This window comes from Abramis brama (assembly GCF_963993115.1).
Source record: "Abramis brama genome assembly, chromosome: 4".
Lineage (NCBI taxonomy): Eukaryota > Metazoa > Chordata > Actinopteri > Cypriniformes > Leuciscidae > Abramis > Abramis brama.
The window spans coordinates 50,282,862-50,309,216 of record NC_139966.1 but is presented as its reverse complement, the minus strand read 5'-3'; the positions used below and the strand labels follow the sequence as shown (position 1 = coordinate 50,309,216).

Genomic DNA, 26,355 nt, shown 5'->3' with positions numbered 1-26,355 from the left:
CTGCCAAAGGCATAAATGTAAACTCATCACATCTCCGGATACTGATTCAGTAATGCAAGGACACATTATCTATGTATCAGATTCCAGTCACATCTCCAGGCGTGACAAAAAAAATATTTGGGATGGTTTTACAAATAACTAGCGTTTTATACAATATAAATTATTTCAAAGCAGCTTCACGGTAATGAACGGGTAACATAATTAATGATGCAGACGTCATCAAATATGAAATATGAGACAAATTCAAATTCTGTTGTAAAGCAGCTGTAGCAACATAATGGTGTGATTAAACTGAAGGGGTTGTAGAACACTAAAAATATATTTTAGGTCATATTTGAAATCTTAAATGGAGCATGTTGATGAGGTTGTCTATAAGAGGGGAAAATCTAAAATTGCAGGGGGAAAATATCAAAACGGGGATAATAAGTCATAGGGCTGAACTTTAGGTATAATATTTTTATGGATAGATTGGATGGATGGGATGGGATGAATTGGGAAAGATAGAATGAGAATTTATAAATTTACATTTAATATATTGTGATTCCACTGGAAAAAAAAAACAGAACCTCAATTTTACATTGGTCTATAGATATGTATAGGTACATACATAAAATACATCTGAATGCAATTCAACAGAAATAAACACTGACCCATCATGTTGTACAGACTCTGCGGTGCGAACTGTCGTGGCATCTTTTGCACAGCCTCTTTATAAATTGAAAGCGCCTCCTATACGACAAACAAAAACAGCCTGTAATAATGTGACAAAAGAACTGTAAAGTATGAACAACCAAAAATTCATATAAGAACATTATTGGATCCATCTAAACTGGGTTATGCATGTAGATTTCAATCAATCCTCAATGAATGAGCTGAGCTGTACCTCATGCTGGCCCAGCTCATGAAGCATCTTGCCCAGGTTGTACAAGCAGCTGGTGACGGAGCTCTTGTGGGCATGAGGGTCCTTCAGATTCTCATCGGGGATGTCCGCGCAAGTGTGGAATGTGCGCTTGGCTTCTTCGATATTCCCCTGGGAGACAAGGATGATGCCCACGTTCAAGTATGCAGCTGTGAAAATCAGGACACAAGTAAGAGACTGACTCTGATGGTCAAAATGGTGAACTAAGTGAAACTGAAGAGCTGAACTCACAGGCCAGAGTCGGTCTGCTCCCGATGGCCAGTTTATAGTAATGCAGAGCCTCAGAGAATCGCTCACTCTCCTGTAGCAGCAAACCACTGCATGAAATAAAAGCACACACAGGTTTTAAGCTTGAGAAATGTGTGAAGCAATATGAACATATAAGTTTGTGCAAGGACCAGAACGTGACAATGAAACATGGAGGGTTCTTCTCCTCTCCAGGGTTAATGAGTGTTAGAGGTGTTTCACACTTCCCTTCATGCCTGCAAATCAGGACTAATGAAATCCCCGTCACACACACAAGCCCGGAGAGAGAGATATGGCAAATACTTGCACTGCACCTCAACCTCCCACTTTAGTTTTCTGAATGCTAATTACGACTTTCCCCTCACAAAGTATGTTTTAACTTTTTTATTTTGGGGCCACCTTTATAAGAATTAAATGTACTATAAAATAGTAAAAAATCAACTAATTAATATTATGGCACATATTCCTTTTTTGTACATCTGTTCATGTCTGCTGCCCTGCAAAAGTCATGTTTCAGTGGATTATGTCAGTTTCCATGGAAAACTGGCTCAGATAAAGTGCTGTATGACCTTGACAAAACCAACTCCCCAAATTTTGAAAACACTGCACAAAGAGAGAGAGAGAGAGTGAAAGCTGTTAAGTCATCCCTTTGTTTGCTTATTTCTGGTCATAGACAAAGACAGAAATGAACAGAAATTTAATTTAATTTAATTAAATGGGGGGAATCACATTGAGATGAGCTGGTTTTGCCATTGTTAAAAAAATAAAATACATTTGTTACAGTATTTATGAATCTTTGTTAATGTTAGTTAATAAAAATAGAGCTGTTCATTGTTTGTTCATGTTAATTCGCAGTGCATTAACTAATGTAAATAAATACAACTATTAACTAAGATTAATAATTGTTCATTAATTGTATTGTTCATTCTTAGTTAATGTTAACCAAGGTAGTTAACTAATGTTAACTAATGAACCTTATTGTAAAGTGTTACCAAGATATTGTACTCACAGGTTGTAGAGCATATCAGCCATATTGCCCCGGTAATAAAGAGCATTTCTATACGCCCTCTCTGCCTCAGCCATCTTTCCCTGGTTCTTCAGGACATTACCCAGGTTGCCCCAAGCTAAGGGAAACATGAAATCTCACTAGAATATTTATTTTGTAGATAATAAATCTGATATTGCAGAACACAAGCTCTTTAAACCCACCTTTTGCAGGGTTGACAGCAATGCCAGACCTGTACAGCATCTCTTCACTTTGCCAGTCCTGGTTCCTCCTCACAGTCTTCAGGCTGTAGAGAAGCACCAGGCCTGCAGCACAGGTCAGCAGGAGCGCTCTGGAGCATCTCAACCTACAGCGCATGAACATGCTCCTAAACCCCACGGTCACGAGCAGACAGAAGCCCATACTGGGGATGTACAGCACTCGCTCGGCCACTACAAAGCCCACATAGAAGAACATGTTAGTTGCTGGGACGAAGGGCAAAACCAGCAGCCCGAGGGAAAAGACCACCACGTTTTCTGTGCCTGGGAGGGATTTTTGAGGGGTTTTGAGAGGTTTGTGATAACCATTTCTTTTAGGAGAATTCGAGTCCCTGTAGTGATTGTCATTGTGATTATGACTGTATCCGTTAGTTGCAGACTTTCCATTGCTCATATAGGATTTGCCATTAGTTTCACTGATTTTTGTGGACTGTAGCAGTGGGCTTCTCAGGCCAAACCATGCCAGTAGAGCAAATCCTGAGTAAAACATAACCGACTGAAGGTTCCTCCAATCAGCGATGGATCTGAGCAGAGGAACGGCATCCATTGACCAATCAAAGCTGAGTTTGTCAGGACAGAGGAGGAGCCAGGCATTGACAGTAGGCAGGTACAGGAACGTAAGCGCTCTGGTCAGGAAGTGAGGCGAGTCGGCTGCTGGGTTGTCTGAGTTGGAGAAGTTTGGTGGCTTGTTGCCCATCCAGTAAAATCGAGCGGTGAGCAGAATCATTCCCCAACCAACCAGCCAGGCTAAACTGACCAACAAGTTCATGTTCCTTCTCTAGAAAATGAAGAGAACAAAATGGATCATTTTACATTTTGACTTTGTTTCTATTCCTTTGTTGTTCTTTTTAGAAATTTAGAAATTTCTACCACATCTAAAGTTATGTATTGCGTTTAATCACATTTTGAAATGGAAATGATGATGATGGAAATTACATTAACATTTCAAGAAAAAAATGCCCAACAATTTTGTCTTTCTAAGTCTATTCTAAGGAGTTAAGGCTAAGCTCATAGCTAGCATTTATGTATAATAAATAGACCACAATAACATGATCACAGATTTTTGACAATGACAAAATTTCAACTTGATTTAAAGTGACACAAAATATAAATAACCTGCTCACAAATATTTACCTTATTTTTTCAAGCATGCTCTTCACTGACACTGTTGTCGCTTTATAAATATTAAAATGTTTTACGTTTATGTCACTATTTGTTTGTTACCCATAGTTTTACATATGTAAATTCATATTTTAAGGACTGAATAGTTTACGATTAAAAGTCTGGGACAAATGTACATAATGTTACGGACTGCTCCGAGACTTGAAGGTTGGGATCCAAATGCAGCTTTTAATAAACAGAGTAATCCAAAGAACAGGCAAGGGTCATACACAGGCAGGCAGTCAAAACAAAGAAACAAACAAACAAAACAGGCAGGGACCAGAGGCAAGAGAGTAATCCAGGGAACAGGGCAAGATATCCAAAACCAAAATACAAGAAACCAGGGAAAACGCTCAGAGATGCAAGTGTAACACTTAAACAAGACTTCGCGGTGAGTGAATGAATGAACATGGTATAAATAGACTGAGACTAACAGAATGATGGGACACAAGTGAATGCAATCAGTGATAATGAGGTACAGGTGAATGTGATGAGTGATCAGAGATGAGTCCGGGCAGTGAGTATGGGAATTGTAGTCTGAGAGTGAACGTGAGTGTCTGATGTGGAGTGCCCTCTGGTGGCTCTCAAGGGCACTCCAGCTGGTGACCGTTACATAGCCCCCCCTTTAAGGAGCGGATTCCAGACGCTCCTAAATTGTCCAGGAGGGTGGTGGAGCGGAGGCGGACCCAGGGGCGGGATGGAGGGCCAGGCCCGTGCAGCGGAAGGGGACCTGAAGACTCCGGCAGGGCAGAAGGCCAGGGCGGAGCAGGCTGTGCAGGCGACCAGGCAGGGGCAGACTGTGCAGGCGACCAGGGCGGAGCAGGCTGTGCAGGCGGCCAGGGCGGAGCAGGCTGTGCAGGCGGCCAGGGCGGAGCAGGCTGTGCAGGCGGCCAGGGCGGAGCAGGCTGTGCAGGCGGCCAGGGCGGAGCAGGCTGTGCAGGCGGCCAGGGCGGAGCAGGCTGTGCAGGCGACCCTTCAGGCGGCCGGGGCGGAGACGACCCTTCAGGCGGCCGGGGCGGAGACGACCCTTCAGGCGGCCGGGGCGGAGACGACCCTTCAGGCGGCCGGGGCGGAGACGACGGTTCAGGAACATGAACGGGCTCAGGGGATGTGGTGGCCATCTTGTCCGAAGACACAGGCGTGAAGTCGGCCATCTTGTCCAAAGACACAGGCGTGGAGTCGGCCATCTTGTCCGAGGACACAGGCGTGGAGTCGGCCATCTTGTCCGAGGACACAGGCGTGGAGTCGGCCATCTTGTCCGAGGACACAGGCGTGGAGTCGGCCATCTTGTCCGAAGACACAGGCGCAGGAAGAGGAACAGATTCAGGATCAGTATCAGGATCAGATTCAGGCTCAGGAACAATTTCAGTCTCGGCGGGACGAGACTCTGGACGGGCAGACGTGACGTGAAGCTCTGGCTCTGGCTCGGCAGGACTGACGTGAAGCTCTGGCTCTGGCTCGGCAGGACTGACGTGAAGCTCTGGCTCTGGCTCGGCAGGACTGACGTGAAGCTCTGGCTCTGGCTCGGCAGGACTGACGTGAAGCTCTGGCTCTGGCTCGGCAGGACTGACGTGAAGCTCTGGCTCTGGCTCGGCAGGACTGACGTGAAGCTCTGGCTCTGGCTCGGCAGGACTGACGTGAAGCTCTGGCTCTGGCTCGGCAGGACTGACGTGACGCTCTGGCTCTGGCTCGGCAGGACTGACGTGAAGCTCTGGCTCTGGCTCGGCAGGACTGACGTGAAGCTCTGGCTCTGCCTCAGGATCAGCGCGCTCTGAGCTTGACGGGACCAGCGGCGGAGAGGGCTTTGAGCTGGACAGGACCAGCGGCAATGAAGAAGGCTCTGTGCTGGACGGGACCAGCGGTGAAGGCTCTGTGCTGGACGGGACCAGCGGTGAAGGCTCTGTGCTGGACGGGACCAGCGGTGAAGGCTCTGTGCTGGACGGGACCAGCGGTGAAGGCTCTGTGCTGGACGGGACCAGCGGTGAAGGCTCTGTGCTGGACGGGACCAGCGGTGAAGGCTCTGTCTTGGCGGGCATGTCGCTTGCTGTCTCAGGCGCGGCGGGCATGACGCTCTCAGTCTCAGGGGTGGCGGGCATGACGCATACTGCCTTGGCTTCGGCAGATCTGGCGTGAAGTGCGGGCTCGGCTGGACTGGCGTGAAGAGCAGGCTCGGCTGGACTGGCGTGAAGTGCAGGCTCGGCTGGACGGACGGGACGTGAACTGAATCAGGCTCGGGGGGTGCCAAATTGCTCAAGGAAAGGGCCAGGTTGATATACCCTTCTAGGGTCCAGCCGGTATTGTCATCCGGCATCATCTGAGCGATCGCCTCATCCAGTCCACTCCAAAACAGGTCCATGAGCTGAGTATCATCTAATGACGCTAAATGACAGCAAGCCAGAAAATCCCTCACATACCTCTCGATAGGTTGACCATCCTGATACATGGAAGATAGCCATCTTATTAGAGCTCCATTACTGACAGCTGCTGGATCCATGGTGGCGAAGTCTTCTGTTACGGACTGCTCCGAGACTTGAAGGTTGGGATCCAAATGCAGCTTTTAATAAACAGAGTAATCCAAAGAACAGGCAAGGGTCATACACAGGCAGGCAGTCAAAACAAAGAAACAAACAAACAAAACAGGCAGGGACCAGAGGCAAGAGAGTAATCCAGGGAACAGGGCAAGATATCCAAAACCAAAATACAAGAAACCAGGGAAAACGCTCAGAGATGCAAGTGTAACACTTAAACAAGACTTCGCGGTGAGTGAATGAATGAACATGGTATAAATAGACTGAGACTAACAGAATGATGGGACACAAGTGAATGCAATCAGTGATAATGAGGTACAGGTGAATGTGATGAGTGATCAGAGATGAGTCCGGGCAGTGAGTATGGGAATTGTAGTCTGAGAGTGAACGTGAGTGTCTGATGTGGAGTGCCCTCTGGTGGCTCTCAAGGGCACTCCAGCTGGTGACCGTTACACATAAAAAGCCTGAAAAGTAGAAAAAATATTAATAAAAAAAAAAAAATCCCAAGACTGCTTAATGAGACCATGTAACATTTTAAAAATTAAATATATAAAAAAAAATATATAAAAGACATCCCCTGGTGCATAAAAGTACCAGAAGAAAAAAACACCCCTTTGGATTTATGCTGCATATAACAGTCTTTTGAGCGAAAGGAAAAATCCTTTCTTGTATAATTGCCTCTTGGGCACAGCATGACTATTGACAGAGTGCATTCTGGGGAAGTCAAGTTCAAAGACCGGGGAAATTAGATGCCACGAATATCGATTCTTTATTTCACACACAATGGGTCAGAAACTTATGGGCTAAAGCCACGATAGATCCTCTGCTTCCACTGAGTGTGACACTTTAATCTACAGTTCAGATATGGTTGAACTGAATGAGCTCTATTTCATCACCTGTTTTTGTTCATGCTTTTTTGTACCAAACTGTAAAATCAATCTTAGATTGGAGATACCATAAAGACCTTACAGCAAAGATGTAAAGAACAATCATCAGACAAAAAGCAGTTATCCTCAATGTCATGGCAGTTTTCTTCTCTGCTTATAAAGTTTGTGCATAAGGACATGTTTCAACTTAGTAACTAAACAAATAAAACTCAAGCATAAAACACAACAAATGACCTCAGCATTTCATGCAAAATCCAGACAGAAATAGTCAGGGCGTTGGAGGATGTTGATGAACTGAACTCATTACGCCGCAGTTCTTTAAGAGGACAGAGGAGGAGCTTGTTTTAGCTGCTGCTCATCACTGCACCCATAATGAGGAAGGTTGTAGGTTTACAGCCTTCTCCATTGGGAAACCATCCAAATCTAATCAGAATCTTTCAGTTTTTAACATCAAGGAAAATGTAGGAGCATCATATAATATTCTAACCAGTAAACCTACTGTAGTCTAAACATAAATACCTTTAAGATGAATGATCGGTGTTAAGGAAATGTGAGATCCAGAGCACCATTTCACAGCTGAATTTCCTGTCACAGCATAAATGCCGCCACATTAATCAATTTGTTGACTGTTTATGAATAAATTTCCCTGCACAGCATTAAGACAAATGAGCCAAAATATTGTGTGTCATCATTGAATTACCTTAAATAGACTATGAAGCATTTCTTGTGAAGCTGGAAAGATTCATTTAGCTCTAATCAGTCATCCATCTTTTTGTATTTCCCCCCTTAAAAGGAATAGTTCACTTAAAAATTCTGTCATCATTTACTCACCCTCAAGTTGTTTCAAACCAGTATGAATTTCTTTCTTCTGCTGAACAAAAAGGAAGATATTTTGAAGAATGTCGGTAACCAAACAGTTGATGGACCCCATTGACTTCCATAGTATTTCTTTTTCCTACTATGGAAGCCAATGTATGTAAATATCTTCCTTAGTGTTCAGCAGAAGATAGAAATTCATACAGGTTTGAAACAACTTGATGGTGAGTAAATTATTTTTTAAGTGAACTATTCCTTCCAATCAAACTAGAACTCTCTCTTTTTTTCAGAATAAAGACCAATTCACACTGCACCGACAGACGCTGACCGATGCGGACAATAACCAGATTACAAAACGTCACTTCTCAGACATTCAACCAGGCAAACAGCAAATATGTTCAATCAGCAAAAATAAGCGCCAACCAGAACCCGACAAAGTGTCTGTTGCCATCTGTCAGTGTAGTGTGAATTGGCCTTAAGACAGGTTGACTGAGGGTGTGGAGATCCTGCGCTAAACCAGCAGCCACGTGCACAATTGCTATGCAGAAAAAGGGCAGAACGCATTCCAGACAATCACACGAGCTTTATCTCATCTCAGCCCGATTAGAGAGCAAATGAGATGAAAAATTGCCCTCTATCTGCATTGTGCGCTCGTATGCCCAACCTCAAAACTAATCTACAGCGTATTGTTTTAGACTCACACTGCATTCAGCTCAAATCAAAGCAATATCATATATCAGGGGTGTTTGTAGCCTCTAGAATATCAATGAGGGCACCCTATCTCTTTTCATTACCCTGATACGCATTCATTACCGCATGAATGTAAAGTCTGAGACGCGTGGCATTAAATATGCAAAGTCAGTGCCTCCTCGTTGTTCAAAAACCATTTCGGAAGATCCTTTGGGATCTTTTATTGTTGACCATTCCTTCTGCATTTAATGAGGCCCCTGTGAAACACTGAAAGCCAATGAGCCGGTTTTCCACCACGGGAATAAGAGTGAACGAGAAAGTGCTTTGATAAAGAGAAAGAGAGGAAGTGAGGGCATGGTTTCCTCTCTTCCTCCTCATCCTCCTTTTTCTCCCTCTGTTTGCGTTCCCATGCGCTCGTGGCCGTCTGGAGAGTTTGTAATCTCTTGCTGTCGCCCCTCTCGCGCACCTCATGATTACCAGCAAGAAAAGCCGGAGACACGGGCAGAGAGGCCATGATAAAGAGCCCAGATGTGCTGCGGGGTTGGCATCGGTGTACAGTCTGGACTGGTAAGATTACTCTCGCATTATTGTCTAAAATAGGGTGGAGGAGAGCTGCAAAAATTCTCATTTATCATCATATTGATAAAAAGTGACATTTAAAGATTAGTTCTGCATATTATACTGAACAGATCATGAGTGTAAGTGTGATAATTCCCACAAAATCATTGTACAGCTAAATGGAATTAAATGTGTAGTATTACTACAGTAAATGGTATTTTCCATCATGTAATACTTGCCATTTGTCGGTTTAATAGGGTAATTCATCTTAACAGGTTAGGACACAGTAAAATACCCCTTTTATATGAAAATTTTTGTCTATTTTCAAGGTTTGCATAGACACTAGTCACTATTTATTTTTTGCAAAAATTATTAAAACAGTGATGATACAATAAATATTTTAAGTGCCCACACATTCATGAAAAATCACACAGATATAACCGTTTTAGAAATGTATTGCACCTCAGATGAAACTAACTTTTTTTAGTTTTGACTGTTTTTTTGCCATAGAGACTTACCTGATTGGTCTACAGGTCTTTACTTAAGTTTTATATTAGTGTCCACAGATATATTAGCAGGCTACAGTTTTGTCGTCTGTCACTTTAAATCTTTGAGCTCTTTAAAGCAGTATGGATTCTGATTGGCTGTCATTGTTTTTATCCTTTATCAGCTAAAAAATCTTTCAGAAAGTGATTTCAATTGTTTCTCTGTGCCATTATCATTAAAGTTGTGGTGTGGACTCTGCTATTCTTTTTATATTTAGAAAGATTTTTAGAGCAATATCTTACTCTGGATTTATGTTAGTATAAGGACCTTCAGGACCTTGTTTCTATCACATTGGTGCCGCTGGAGCAGATCCACACAATGAGAATCAGATCTCACCTTCAGCACCATCGTCACTGCTTGCTGGAGTCGTAGACGATGCACAACACAGAGGTCATAAACGGCTGACACGGCCAGAACAGTCACTCCCTGCTCCTTCCACAGCAAGGCCGCCGCAGCAGCACCCAGACTCCCGGCCAGCCACAGCGTTGCCTGCCACACAACCCCGCTCGAGTGCGCTGCGTTGGGCCTGAGACGGCAGTATTGGGTGTAACAGAGCAGGGACAATAAGAAGCAAAACGCTGCTCCCACATCTGCTCGCCCCACCACCCCGGCTACCGCTTCGGTGTGTATGGGATGAGAGGCGAAGAGCAGTCCCGCCAGCAGGCTCCACGGTCCTCCACCCAGTAGAAGGCCACAAAGTGCAGTGAAGAGTGCAGTGACACAGCAGTGCAGGCCCACGTTGAACAGGTGGTAGCCCCGGGGGTCCAGACCACCCAGGACGTAGTTGAGGCGGAAGGAGAGGGTGCAGAGGGGGCGGAAGGACTTGTGGCTGCCGCTGTGGGTGAGCAGAGTGCCCCAGAAGTCATCGTACAGGATGTTCGTCCATGGAGTGTCCGGTAGGAGGTCTTGGTTGGTTTTGATTGCTCGGCTAAAGATGGATAAAGAATAAAGAGGCAACATGAAAAATAGGAACCATATTGCATGAAAAAGACATTTAGAATAGCATTAACAATAAAAGTGGCATGAAACTTCTCTGCTTCATGCACATTTTTAATGTTTATTTATAACAATTAATGGAGGATGTCACCAGACCAGACCTAGAATCAAACATCTTTACATTTTTAAAGACATTATCTGACTCCATTAATCTGTCTATTTAACACGTATACTTCACAAACATGAAAGATTTCAATCATCACTTGGATCCCAATACTATTACCGGTGTTTTTTTGTTGTTGTTTTTTTTTACAAAACAATCAGTCATAATAGAATAATATATTACTAATAATAATCAATTTATGCAGTTATAATCTTTTTTTTTTTTTGTATACATGCCATTGATTCCAATACAATGTAATTCTAACGCTTTCTTTCCCTGTTATAAGAACGGAAATTGGTAACAGTGCCTGTTTCACCATGCATTAAATAAAGCCATCACTATCCTGCTAACCAGACAGTGACAGTAGCACAATATATATGCGCTTTCTTAATGTGTTTGCCAGTTTAATGTATTCTTTTCATTCATGATTGGTAATGATGTGGGAGGGCAGCTGATTTAAATATTTAAATTACAATGATTTCCAAAGGGCAAGATCGAGATGCGAGGCCACAGGGAATTGAACACATGCAGTTTTGCTTTATCACTCAGAGTACAAAAGAATGAAAAGTGAGGCGAAAATAGTTTTATCCTTAGAGAAATTAAATAAAACAAAAGAAAGTCAGAGGGGAAATATTACAATAGCTAGAAGGAAGTAATGTGGAGTGCAATAAACATCTAACAAAAATACATAAAAAAATTAACAAATACCCAAGAACTAAGAATAATACATTTTCAGTCTGTGTTGTGGCAGTTAATACATCAGGCCCTCAGTACAAGTGGAGCAGTTTCCTGTGACCCATATCTCTGTCTATAGAGCTCTCTGTGACTCCATGAGAAAGCCTGCACTTGTTTTCGACTCAGGAAACACAATGCTGGGAAAGTGAAGAGATCGACGGCCGTCATCACGCTATGACCCCTGCAGTGAGGTCTCGGCTTAGAACCTCGATCATTACATATCAGATGATGCATACCACAAACGTTACTGTTACTACAAATAACACCTAACATAAAATAACCATCACTCTTCCTTACCCATTTTAAATGAGTGCCAATGGGTCATTATTCGCCACACATCACAAGCATCTGCTTTGACCTTTGTGCATTTCCACAGAGTAGATCCTGAAATTTTTGTAAATGGACCACAGTGTTTGCAAACAATTGTACACTTATTAACACTTATCTGGATTTATGTAGTTGCTTACGTTGTGTACATCTGTTTATAAGGTAGGCTAATCTTATTCTAACTGGGCCACAGCAAATCAGATTACTGTGAATATAGTGTGGTCCATTAAGAGCAGCTTTACTCTGAGGTCATGACTGAAGGTATTAGCAAATACTATGCACTGCTGTATTAAAACTATTACAAACACACTCAGAAGCAAAGATGCAATTGACAGAGAGACAAACAAACGTACCCTGTGTGTTTAGATTTTGTGTGGTCCAATCAAATTTATATAACCAAAGATGCTCATGGGTAGACGGCCGTGACACAGACCACTTGAGCGTCTCCAAAATATTTAAGTTTTAAAGCAAGGTCTACGCCTCCACTTGCCATCCCTTATTTAGTATAAGCAGTGCCTGAGAAAACTGGTTGTTTTGTATGAGGTTTATCTGTGGACCTTGAGAAGGAAAAACACTCAAGACATGACGTCCTGTAAATTTACGTTTTCCTAAAATCCAAAATGTGTCATCTCTAAGGGACTGGAAAAATGCAGTTGTATCTTGGAGTATCTATCCTTGCTCAGTGGCAATACACTTTACATCTCATACATTTAATGTTTTTGGCTTCCAGTGTTTATAATCTCTATAAATCACTTGTGAGCCGCCCTACAAAGCCACTCAGTCACTGGGAGTTCAGAAGGTTAATGCAGTTAAATGTGAGAGCGGCTGGATGTGCAGTCATTTTTCATTTCCAATGCAGCCGGTGCTATGAAAGTAATCAGATTAAGCGTGTAGTTTAGGGTATAAGGTGAAGTTATATACTGACTGCCTATTAAAGATGCACAACATATTGTACCTATTTTCTATATTTGGGTCACAAAAACAACTAATCAGTCCTATGTAATTAGACCAATTCCAGTCTAACTTGACACTGTTTTAAAATGCACCATTCATGGTGGAATGCTAAAAAAAAAAAAATAATAATAATAATAATAATAATAATAATAATAAAAAATAATAATAATAATAATATTAATAAAATAAAAAATAAAATAAAAATTATTAAGTAAATAAAAAATAAAATAAAAATAATTAAGTAAATAAAAAATAAATAATAACAACAACAACAACAACAGCAAAAGTTAATATTTATATAATTAAATCAGAGAGGGTATTACAACAGCTACAGATTAGCATAAAGTACTACAGAGTGGCTTTGAATCCCTGCAGAGGGAAACATGGCTGTGGTGTTAATCTGACGCTAACAGGATTACAGGCAAATCATAGAGCCAGAGTATTTTAGGGGCACAGCTGTGGGACAAGGTCTTAATCACTTTAAACCTGTCCCAAGTTCAGAGATGTGTGCAATCCTTGTGTTTGTGGTTTTAACCAACTAACTAATGAAAAGCAATTAGGTGGTTGACTTGTCTTAGAAAATAAATGAACTAAAACAACTGCTATTGAACTAAAAGTGTTAACTGTAAATACTGATGTTTTTCCAACAGAATCACATGTTGGCAAGTAATCATAAACTTTCTATAGAAAACAATTTTGGGGAAAATTGGCATCAGCTTTAAACAACACACTCATAAATGCCACTGCATTCACAAATGGTGGATTTGTTTCATTTAATTCATACTGGCAAGAGTTCCCCATTTGTTTTTGCAGAGACCAAGTGTAAAAACACCCATTAGGCCATAAAGCAAAGCATAAGATGGTTTTAATATGCGATAAGCATCTCCACAACATAAAATTTTCATTTGTTGCATTCACTAAAAACTATAATTTCTTAAGGTGCTCTTGATATTTCAGATTTTTATATGGGTTTGAACTTGCATCCACACATCCAACCCATATTTCAGTGAGGAGACAAGGCATCAGTGTTGTGTTAAGGTACACAACATATGATATAAATCATAAACTTATTATAGGAGAAATGCCTGATCCAACTGATCCTTTCTCCCATGGCTTCTGGCTATAACATCACCACAACAAATCACTGTGCGCTCCACTTTTAATCAGCCTCAATATCACCTGTCATCCGTCTGAAACGCAACATATACATTACCAGTAAAATGTTTAGGAAAAAAAAATGACCAAATGTATGCGTCTTGTGATCTGAAAGCTTATGCTTAAATGCTTGAAATTAGATTTGCAAGCAATATATGTCTTTGTAAGATTTAACTACAAGAAGAATAAAGCTTCTGACTGGTCACAACAGAATTATTTCAAAATTAATAAGTGCATTGTTTTGACAGACAGTGCAGCACTACACAGTTAAAGGGAATCTTTTATCCAGCAATAATAAATTCAATACAACCATCCATCATATACATTCATGTTAAAGGCATCTACTATAGGGTCAAGCAGTTAACAAATGCCAAACTGAAGTAAAGAGGCAGTAATCAAAGCCACCAGGCACTTACAGCCGGCCAGATGTTAAAGCCAACTCTGGCATGAGCTTTTAACAAGATCTTGATTAAGATTTTTCCCTCTTGTCTACTGGAACCCATTCATGAGCGCAAAAACGTATAACAGCCAATCAGAGAACACATACTTTTTTTCCACCCATCAAAGACGCTGGCCAAGTTGGGTGGAGCAGGGAAACAGCAGTGTCCTTCAGTGCTAGACTCTTTCATCTGCTCAGAGAATACTTCCTGATTAGCTCAATAACAGCTACAGCAACTACTTAAGAGAAGTTCTACACAACACATTGCAGAACACACACACACCTAAAAGTAAAAAAATAAAATAATCGGACATATGATTTATTTTCAAAGTAGAATTTCCTAGATTTAGACAGAAGGATCTTTTGGTGGTCTTTCACTGTTTGACCGACCCAGACTAGTCATTAAAAGACACAAAACAGAAGAAACAGAACAAAACAGACAATGAAGGCAAAAAGAGAAAAGCGTAGACCTATTGATCACATTCTATTCTTCATCTGTGCTCTTCATCCATTCCTCCCTGGCCTCTCTTTGTAACGGTTTTCAGGATGTTCACTAATTGGCAAGCGACCAGCTTCCTAGATTTGAAACCCAAAATAGTATTTTTGTAACAACAAATACATAAATAAATACAGATATACTGCATTCTGCTTTTGACTCAGAATGCTTACATTCAAACTCAAACAGACCCCAACTCAAAAACCTGTCATGCACGGCCCTCACACAAACAGCACTGATTTAAAATCATTTTAATGATCTGAGCAGATCCAATGAGTATCTGTGATACTTCTCACTTTGACAATTGATCTGAGAGCTTCCTCACTACACCAGAACTGACATTGATCTCCAGTAGGAGCCATCTGGGCTAATCCCGGAGCGATGTCATGCTAATGGAATAGCCATTTCACTCAGCACAAAGAAGCCTTGTTAGCTAAATGATGGATGAAGTCCATAAGAAGCCCAGTGGTAGAGGAAGCCACAGAGAAAACTACAGTTAAAGGAAATCAATGTCTTATAAAAACACTGCAGTCCAGTCAATCAGGCACATCGCATGGCTCTACTGAGGATTTAAACTGGAGTATTTCACAACTTTAAAGCTGACAGTTTTAAATAATCAAGCCTAATCAAGTAATTAAAGTAGCTGTGAGCAGGTATTTAATGCTCTTAAAACTTCTAGAAACTACAACCATAAACATGAATTGCATTATATTATGTTATTTTACTGTATATTATATTATCTTTTTAATATTTAAATTTTAATGAAGGACAACAAAAATACTTTCCATCATCTGCAAACCTGCTACTATAAAAGCCTGAGAAAGCCCTGATTTCCTCACTTCTCATAGCCCAGACCTTGTAGAGTCTCACCGTCTGAATGCTGTGATGGATGTGGAGCTCACATCTGGAAAAGTGTGAGGTTGAAGTGTTTCTTGGCCCTCCATTGAGATCCTTTTAATGAAAATATATATGCAAGCCTTCTCTACATATAAAATGTGAATGGAGCGCAAATGCTCTTACCAGGCAATGACTGGAGCCTTTAACAGTGATAGTTTTCATAACATAAATGGCTGCCATAAAATCCAGTTAAAACTAGATTTATAGGGCCACCCAACAGGGCACCAGTGCCTTGATCCGAACTGTATTGCATTTCAACACAAATGCATGTTCAAAACCTACATTACAGAAACATAACTAGGCAGTGAAATATTATCAGCTGCATATCCTGATCCACATCTTCTGTTGTCTGAATAGACAATTATTGAGTCTGAGGAGTTAATTAAAAGCTAATGTCTACAGTGTCTGCTCAGCGGTGATAAATGTTGGCCTTGATTAAATTCTGACAGTGCCCGTTTCTCCCAGCAACAAACCATGTCTGTCTACTCATTGCCAGAAGAACCACCCCAGGCACTGATGCTAATTTGATGGTACTTTTGCGGTCTGGTGCCTCTAATGATCATAGATGATACGACTCCATTCCCCAAATAGAATAGAATAGAATAGAATAGAATATTAAGGAATTAAACATTTAATGCATTCTGTAGGTAAATAAACTAGCTTTTTTCTTCTTCTTTTTTACCAATACAACTTTTTTACAACTTGTCCCAAGTTTTCAGTTCCATCAAGATTAAATACAGATGTAGGCCTAACCTAACACACATTTTAAAAAGTACCTTAAAATAAATGCCATTTGTTTTTATGTTTAAATCTAATGCAATACCATGCCATTCATACACAAAGTATCCATGCTATAGTCATTTTTACTCTAGTAAACAAATTCTCACTCTGTCTTTCCCAATCTTGCTCTGGTTTTGCATCTGTATGATGCATGTCTTGTGTTATCAGCATGAGTAAGGTAAGCTGGTAAGCTGGATGTCATAGTGACCTAAAAAGCTCCCATCTGCTAGAGGAGAAGAAAGCTGAATGTATTCAGACTACAGTGGGGGACGAGAGTGAAAGTGAAATGTACAATTCCACAAATGAAGAACAGCAGGATCTTTTGGTGCTCTTTCACTGTTTGACCGACCCAGACTAGTCATTAAAAGAAGAAACAGAACAAAACAGACAATGAAGGCAAAAAGAGAAAAGCCTAGACCTATTGATCACATTCTATTCTTCATCTGTGCTCTTCATCCATTCCTCCCTGGCCTCTCTTTGTAACGGTTTTCAGGATGTTCACTAATTGGCAAATCGACCAGCTGTGTCCCGCAACTACCTCTTCCTATACAACGCCACATAAGCTAACTGAACAGCGAAAGCTCACAAGGCATGTACACATTCCAAATCTGCTATGGTTTGAATTAGTTTATGTAATCTGACATTTGTTCCACTATAAAATATTCAGTGAGCAAGGCAAGAAAGAATGGACATTAGCATTTGAACGGCAATTTTCCCAGTCTACGAAAGGATAGAACGAGTGGATGATTCGCAGCCTAGGCTATCCAAAAAATTCATTACATGTCGGTGAAGACAGGATTTTTTTAAGAGAAAATACCGAATTCCACTTTTAGATGCAAGTGTTGGGATTCAACTTACTCAAATATCTAACGCTACAAATTTAAAATAAAATAAAAAAAACCTTTAAAGCTTTAAATTAAAGGTTCAAATGTTGACATATCTTACTAAATGCACTTTTATGTACTTCATACTCTTGATTATGTACATTTATGGACCAAGGTGAACATATTTAGACAAGTAGTGAACACAGTTTTGTTTTCAGACAGGTGAATATAACAAAAAAAAAAAAAAAAAAAAAAGTCCAGTTAAAAAGTACATTATGCCCGTTGTCATTATGCTGCTTGTGTTAATTCAGAGCATTTAATGCAGTTTATCAGCCAACAATATGTTTAAGTTCTGAGTATTAAAGGGATAGTTCACCCAAAAATGAAAATTCTGTCATCATTTACTCACCTTGTAGTTGTTCAAAACCTTTTCAGAATTTCTTTCTTCTACTGAACACAAAAGAAGATATTTCCAAGAATGTCAGCAACCAAATAGTTTCTGGTCTCCATTGACGTCCATAGTATTTTTTTTACAATGGGGACCAGCCTCTCTTTGAATACCAAGATTCTTCAAAATATCTTCTTTTGTGTTCAACTTGTGGGTGAGTAAATGATGATAGAAGTTTCATTTTTGGGTGAACTATCCCTTTAAGAACAGATAAACACTTGGACTTAAATCACTTTATTATGTAAGGAGAATGAAAGGCAGCTATTGTATGTGTACAGTATGTGTCATTGTTGACTTCCTATAATTCCTTGCATTTGACCAATAGTTTGAAACTGCAAGTTTTTAATTATCACTTAAAATGATTTTTAAAATGTAGAATTAATAAATATTATTTACTTTTCAGCTTTAGAGATCTCCACTTTTCATGATCCAATCAGTGCCTGATGGATACAACCTGCTCTACATTTATCATCACATTAAACACCTGGTTTTACTTGGAAATGTGTGACATTATGGATGTAAAATGGGTTGAAAACTGCAACCGAAATTCACTTAGAGTTGACAAGAGAGTGATTGAAGATAATGACTAAAATGGGGAGGAAACGAGACAAACAGAGCAGAGAAAGATGGAGAAAGAGAGATATTACCTGCTGGCGAGACGTACTGCTGGATCACAGTAATCTATTAACTCGTGCATGGGGAATCTTTGCTACATATTGAGTGGCAGAAATGTCCATTTCATCAAATACTGACAGATGAAGAACTTCCACGAAAGTCATACCGGAGAAAAATTCACACACTCCAAAACAGATAAACACAGCAGGCAGCAGTTTATCTAAATCCCACTCTGAAATATGGTTCCTTTCCGTTTATTGAAATCAAGCGAGGCCAGATAAAACACAAACTCCAGGACCTGATGGTGTGATGTTACTAGAGCCAGACACTGCATGAGTAATAATACTATCTGTGAGCCAGATAAGAGAAAAACAGCATTGAGAAATGAGCAGGGGCTCCTTTTTCAGCCTATGATTTGAAAAATATGTCTCAAATCCTATTAAAATCGGATGGAATGTAAACATTCAAGGGACAGATCATAGAAACCTTTTCCCTTGCCTCATTATTTATAAAAACTACATTTCAAACTAGGTCAATCAAAACGAATCTCTGATTATGACATCAGAACCCTGAGCACATTACCATATGCAAATGACTTCTGTTTTGATCGACCGAGTGGTCGTAAGTCTTAAGGAAGTTGTGTTTTCTTCCCTATTGTCATGCACTGTATATATCCAAAGGAAACGGCTTCTTAAACAAGAAAAAATGTAGGGCGAGATTTGATTCTGTCCATCAGGAATTGATTAAATCGTTTTATCATTGTGGTTTGCAATTGCTGTGATCTCATGTGAGTGACAGGTTGTCCTCGCGGCAAAAAAAGTCTTTAGAGAAGAGATGTCGCTGCAATAGGGAGGGGAAGCTGCAATATATGAGAAGGTAGAAAACACCAAAACAATTATATTCGGACAAAAGCTCCTCACGGTCTGACATTTCTCCTTCTCAAAATTGTGCATGCAAACCCTCCATCCCTGTACAATAAATTAACTGTATCATCTGACCGGTAATGGCATTGCATAGCAATGAGAGCGCTGCAGACAGTGAACCTAAACAAGTCCTCGTATCACTGCGATCTTTCTTTACACGGCAGGCGAAACGCTCTGTGCGCCTCTTATCTAGGGGAAACACAGGAAAAGCAAACAGATTGCTTCCGGACTGGTGATGAATTACAGACCCCCAAAAAGATTTGAATAGAAATGAAATATGACCCGAATGTGGTTACTAATGTTGCCCAATTGCTCTGAGCAGAAAAAAACTGAAACACAAAGCAAACGACATCACCCCCTCCCTACATACGCAGCATATCATTAAGATAATGTAGGTTGAGTTATGTACTACAAGTGATATGTATAAAATGATAAAGTGTCAGTTCTCCCTCAGGACGTTACTTGTATATGAGAATTTAGATGCTTTCTTTGTTCTTTTGAATTTTGAATCAAACACTCAGTGTCTTTTTACACAACAAAGCCATCCATATCAGCAACAAAATCAATATCTCTCTGAATGCATGCAACATTCTCTCCACAGTTACGTCCTAAAGAAAATACTGAGGGTCTCTAATGGGAAACGCATTAATGTAGACCGCCTGGCTCAGCGCTGGAGGGGTGCAGGTGTGAGAAATACAGCAGAGGCCCCTTTAAAACCATAACATTTCCGTCCCGACTCATTTGCTTTTCTTTTCACGACGTGAGAGGATATAAAAACATCTCCTCGAATTATGGACTTAAAAATGACGTGACTTTTGAAGCAGCGGTAATTACCTAGAAATACAATTGAGCTTAAGAGCGTGGAATATTTGGCTAAATAGACCAAAGGCGATGAAGGACTTAGCCGCCACGCTCTGTGACACGTCCTAATGAATCTCTATTGCACTCATAAAGCAGCTGGGCCTGTAGATGTGACATTTAAGTTCGTTTAAAAAATCCATCCAGGAAGGCAAAATTAGGGGCTTTCAATACGATGCAGGTAGCATTGACAGTTTATGCATGAATAATATCAAGCACAGTGAAGTATTAGCACACGTAAAGCTGACATAAAAAAGAAAAACTCTAGCACAGACTTCATGAAAAACAAAGAAATCTCTAAAATATGAATAAATGGTAATACATGCAGATTGTGCATGATTTTCTTGACTACAAAACTACTTTACAAAACAAAACAAAACTACTTTACACTTTTTTTGCACTTTACTGAGCAAATAAAAAAAAAATCAAACTATTAAAAATAATTAAAAAACATTTACTATTTACATCTTTAAAATGATATGCAAGCCATTATTTACAGCGGGATCCAAAAGTCTGGGACCTCTTTGAAAATCTGGGATTCATAATTGAATTCAAACCAGGCAAATACAATTTTAGGATTTTGAATGTCAAAGATTGTGGCGTAAATTTAATGAGAAATACATAAGATTCTGCATTATTTGTAGGTGACTAATCACATTTGTGACATGGACCGCGACACTGACCCTAATTCATAATGAATAAAATGTACTAAACAAAAGCAAAAAAGAAGCATTTTCCTTGGTGGTCTTGGACTGTTTATCTTTGGTCCTGCCAGTAAAACAGCACAAAGATTAAGGAGGATCAATACGAGACACAATCAGCGCTGTTTAACAGGGCTTGGGATTTGACTCAGTCGGCTTTCTCCCTCTCAACAGATGACAGGTAGCACACAATCCACAGGAACCATGATAACCCCATGATTAACCTGTCAACCAGGCTGCCCAATTATCACCGCAGGACACTGTGTTGATGGATCCCCTTTATATCCACACACACACACACACACACACACACACACACACACAGAAAGAGAGCTTAACCGATTATGACTGTCATTAATCTCTGCCTTGAGGAGAAGGCATCAATTTATTAGAGGATTTGTCAGTCAGATGCACTGACATTGAGAATGGAGGATTTATTTTTGTGTGCTCCCCTGATTCCAAATTGGCACAAGGCTGGTGAGGAAATGTTCGAAAGAGAGAACAAAAGAAAGAGGAAGACAAAGACAGGAGGCAGAGAGTGCTGAGAGCGGGAGCTGCCGAAAGATGATACACAATCGTCATCGATCACACAGACAGCAAACAGCTACGAATGTGTGTAATCTGTGGGGAACTAAGAGGGTTTGAATTTCCCCCTACTGTGGTGAGTTTTTATGCCCACCTATGTGTTTGTGGGAGAAGGCAGATGCCAGTGCAATGTGACACCAGTACAGACAGCTCATAATCACCGGGCTAAAATGTGTGTGGTCGCTCATTCCGAGGTTTATTAACTATTATGAAGACAAAAACATGCAGAAATGGGAGTTTGCAAAAAAAAAATAAAACTATAAATATGCACTACAATATAAATAAATTGAACAGAATACAACTTTTTAATCAGTGCTGGAAGATCTGATTTAAACAGTCACTCGAGCCTGACCAATGAACCACCCAGGAAGGGATTGTCTGACTCTGATCCAGTGAAAGTCACTGAACTATAGTGATGGTATAGTTAAACTTTACAGATAAGGTGACTTTATTGTTGTTGTGAATTTAATGAATAAAACTTTAAACCAAAAGCTGATTTGGCATTATTTTAAGAACATGTGAGTGAGTGAGTGAGTGAGTGAGTGAGTGAGTGAGTGAGTGAGTGAGTGAGTGAGTGAGTGAGTGAGTGAGTGAGTGAGTGAGTGAGTATATCAGTCTGATTTGGGGACCAGAGCCGATAGACTTTAAGACCCACATATAAAGGCTGTGAACTGTGGGAACCTATAGGAAGACTGATTACACATTCAAAATATTTTCTGGATTTTAACCATCAGCAACCATATTCTGATGTCTGTTGAACATTAACCTGGGTGGGAAGTTATGCCTCAACTCTAGAAGACCTCAGGATTGAGGTTTTCATCATGTGTGAACACTCCATAACTCAACAACCGCTCTGCAGAATCCTTTGATCCACACTTGTGCTGGTACGACTTCTATGAGGGAACGCAAGGGGGTTCTCGTTTCCAAAAGTTACCTCATAGTGGCAGTGATGGGAGCTGTCAGAGTCTGGAGTCCATTCTGCTAAATGACGCACAGTAGCAAACTAAGAGAGAATCTAAAGAAGCGAAATTTGTACTCCATCCACTCATGTCTAAACAAAACAAATGTCCTTTTCTGCTAAAAGTCTCATTTCTTTGATGTTTCTGGGTACAAAAGGCCACATCCCGTGGCTGTATATCGACACCAACGCTAGTCAAGCTCAATAAAGGCGACATCCTCTTCATTACAACACTGGCTACCTTCTTTCAAGTAACTCGACCCTTAACTCTGCCTGTATGATTCCCCTCAGGGAGGCCGGTGTCATGGCCGGTACATGAGGAGTTTCACCCTGATTGTCCAATCAGACAGTGTTCAAATGAGCCGAGTTTGCTGACAGCTCCTCAGAGTTGGCCACAGAAGGATAACCAGTGCAAATCTGCAAGTAATCAAAGCACCAACCCCCAACACACAGCATAACATTACACAAACTCCCTTAGAGTTTGCATAAATCAATATTGTGGATCTGAACGTAAGACTTACATGTGTTCAACACTGGTGGAATAATGTGGCATATTAGGGCTTGAGGGGAGAATGCGGAGTGCTTTACAATGCAACCATTTCCACCGGCAACAAATCAAATCTTTCAGTCACTCGCTCTGAATCTCATTCACTCTGCCTCTGGCTCACTATAACCACTCAAAATGATTTTAAAATTGATTTTGGTACTTTTGATGAAGCCCATGCATCTGCCTCTCCTTCATAAAATATATCATCTCTGTGATGTACCTGGGTTGTGCGGTTAAACCGCTCTCTTCAGCCTCCAAACATCTCAAATTACCCTCTTTAAATCAGCCACTCTTCACTTCCTCTCTTATGTTGTGTCCCACTGCAGACAGAGCTGAATGACAGCAGTTCAGTTAAAAAGAGTCAAAGAAGTGCTAATTGTTCAGGTGGCAATGTGGGTATTTAGGTTTATAATGGGTTTAATACACCTTGAACCGAAAAAAAGAATGAAGACACTAACAGTCTGTGACAAAAGTCACAAAGCAATTTTAAAGCATTGATCTGTTATCAAGTCCAGAAGTCTAATATATGTATATAAAAAATATAAAAAATGTAATTTCTACAATGTTCTAATTAGTAAAATTATAAAGTGCATAGCGCAAGATTATAATAATTCCATGAGCATGTTTTTTGATGACTGAGACATGGATTGGAGAAATACATACTGTAAATTCATTATTTTGTCTTGAATTCTTTCCCAGGCCACCAATGGGCACATACCTACTTTTAAAACGAAAAAAAGAGACAATTTCAGGAAACACTTTGTCCTGAAACCCCAAGAGCTTTAATAAAAATAACAGTCTGACATTTCAAAAGGCATGAGAGCATGTCTAGAACAGATGATTTGATAAAATAAATGGTCTGTTGCCAACTAATATCAAGGCCTGTAATAGCAAGGACTGACATCTTAAAGACTAGAGTAGCTCACTTACATATTTTGTTATATTTTTGTGGATAGCAATTGTGTGATTTTTACTTCATGATTTATGTCAAATCTATATGGTAACAAAACAGCTATCAATCATTGCGAGACATGCGAACGTGCACAAAAACTTCATTCACGCGATCGAAATGCAGCCATAAATTAATGGTTATTTAATTATTAATAATCTGTACATCTGTCAAGACCACACAGACGGCCATGTGTCAAAACTCAGACAGAGTGTGAGCTCTCTTGACACTATCTATCAATCACAATACTGGCACACTGATGCTACAAAGTAGCATTCATCTCCTTCTCAGCTTCTCAGAAATACGCAACATTGAACTGGTTAAGCATGCGTTCGTCACACAGCTGGAAGAGAGAGGGATGTTTTCTTTTTAAATTCCCCTTGAGGCCTATTATGCATTTCTAGGGTCACATATTTAAGGACTGTTACATATGCCCAAAAAATGAAGAATGAAGTGGCCAGCACTGTATGACTGGGTTGAATTAAAAACCTTATTTCTTATGCAAGTCTGTCGCTCGACTAAATGTCAGTTTAAATTTTTACAATGCAATACTGCTGGTGTCATACAGTACAAATAGTCAATTACAACCACAGTTACTGTATTAATCAAAGCAGCAGCTGCCCTACAAGAAGAATATGCCTCTAAAATCCCATACTGATCAAAAACTAGCTTCAATATTGAGGGAAACATGTCGTCAGCCATGGATATGGACACGGTTGAACCTGAGCTAATCAGTGAACGACATCCTCTGGAAATCTCTTCACTGATATAACTAGCATTCAAAACAAACAGAAAGATGTTATCTCTGCAAGGCAAGCCACGTGAAACTCATCCAGAGGGCAAAAACCATGTAAGCGAGGTCTTATTACTCACAGTCAGAGCCATGGAAAATGCTTTTGGAAAAGAACAATTGGCACAAGATCACATAGCGACTCTCAAACATCGCTCTCAAGACATGTAAAAATAAATTTCCCCCAGTAGGATAACACTGGCTGACGTCCTCTGCCTTCAGTCAAGTTGCACATTTCATACCAAGAATGCTTGACTCGTTTTTTTTTATTGCTATTACCGTTGGCGCATGGAGTGCGGACAAGCCTCCGTACCATTCCAAGGAAAAACACTTGACGTGATTAAGAAAACAGAGACGGAGCGCGGTACCCAAGAGCTCTGGAAGCCCAAGACTTCAACCGCACTTCAACAGCTGGTGTATGACCACAGTCAGAGACAGAAAACAGTCCCAGGAGTCGAGTCTGGAATCACAGAAAACCAATCACCAGATTCTTTGATTATGTCTTGTGCACACAAACACATAAATCACAGCAACTTAAACCCCGGGGACCGGGTGAAGGACGCAGGACTGTTGACCTTTATGCGAGAAGGTCGATTTGATGAATGACTCCGCAGGGTCAGAGTACTGATTGGGTATCTGTGGTCTCTCAAGAGGAACAGAGAAGGATGCAGGCATGTGTGCCTCTCTTGGGTTTAAATTAACACTGGGTCTCATCTGAAAATTAAAGGTCACAGGCCAGGATTTAGCATTTACAAACACACTACTTGCATCGCCCCTGCAAACTACTGGTTCAAACTAAAATTCGAGCTTAAGTCACTGAGCAGATCAGCACGTGCTGAATATGTAGATGAAAATCTGTCCAGTTGAGAATCAATGCGTCGCATGTGATTGGCATTTTGGAGGTCAATTTGGGATTTTGGGATTTGGAGGTCAATATGTTGACAATAGCCATATTTGGAAATTTATTTATGCACAAAATTGAAATGTCGCATAAAACATTTGCGAATACAGCATCATTCCCATCCCGTGTGGTCAAGAGAACAAAATCGTCACTTCCTGGGAAATTGGCGCAAAATTATCCGTAATAAAAATGGAAGTTGCTGCAATTGGGGAAGCATAAATCACTTGCGCCCCAGAGCGTGCAGATGAAACGCAATAAAAGCTGTCATGTTATCTTGTTATCTTTCATTTTGATGAGGACTTTGGCTCAGGCATTTCAGAATGACCAAATGAACATTTGAGATGCTGTGAAATGAAATTAGTCTGCTGGTTAGTCCAGTTATCCAATCACATCCTCTGAAGAGGCAAAGTCAAAGAGTTTTTTCTTGCGTATTGAGGGATTTATTCACGATTTACATAAATGTGTTTCCATTGTAGTTCATGCGCATGTCTTCTTATCAGATAAAAAAAACAGTATGGCCTCAAATGAGCGCACAAGTTTTTAGGCATATTTTTTTAATTTATGCGTTTCCATCCAGCTTTTTTCAATGCGATAGCTCAAGATTCACATAAAAATAGGTGGATGGAAACAGCTAATGAGATATTGAAACAAATAAAAGAAAGTATAGAATGAACATTGATGTAGTCCCCATGTAGGTTCTTGAAATGATCTGTAAAGTCAAATTAAGTTCCACCTGGGAGTTTATCAATTAATCTTAACG

General features: G+C 40.4%; 1 protein-coding gene across 1 annotated transcript in view; it reads right to left on the bottom strand.

Moving 5' to 3' along the window:
* The window catches only part of LOC311080701 (protein O-mannosyl-transferase TMTC2-like), a 32,318-nt gene that overhangs the window by 4,664 nt on the left and 1,299 nt on the right, over positions 1 to 26,355 (bottom strand). The window contains exons 2-7 of the mRNA XM_084110796.1: positions 9,951 to 10,542; positions 2,375 to 3,206; positions 2,175 to 2,289; positions 1,151 to 1,236; positions 884 to 1,068; positions 651 to 729 (exon numbers count right to left, since the gene is read on the bottom strand). Coding sequence (XP_083966922.1) covers positions 651 to 729; positions 884 to 1,068; positions 1,151 to 1,236; positions 2,175 to 2,289; positions 2,375 to 3,206; positions 9,951 to 10,542 — 1,889 coding nt within the window. The remainder of the gene's footprint in view (positions 1 to 650; positions 730 to 883; positions 1,069 to 1,150; positions 1,237 to 2,174; positions 2,290 to 2,374; positions 3,207 to 9,950; positions 10,543 to 26,355) is intronic.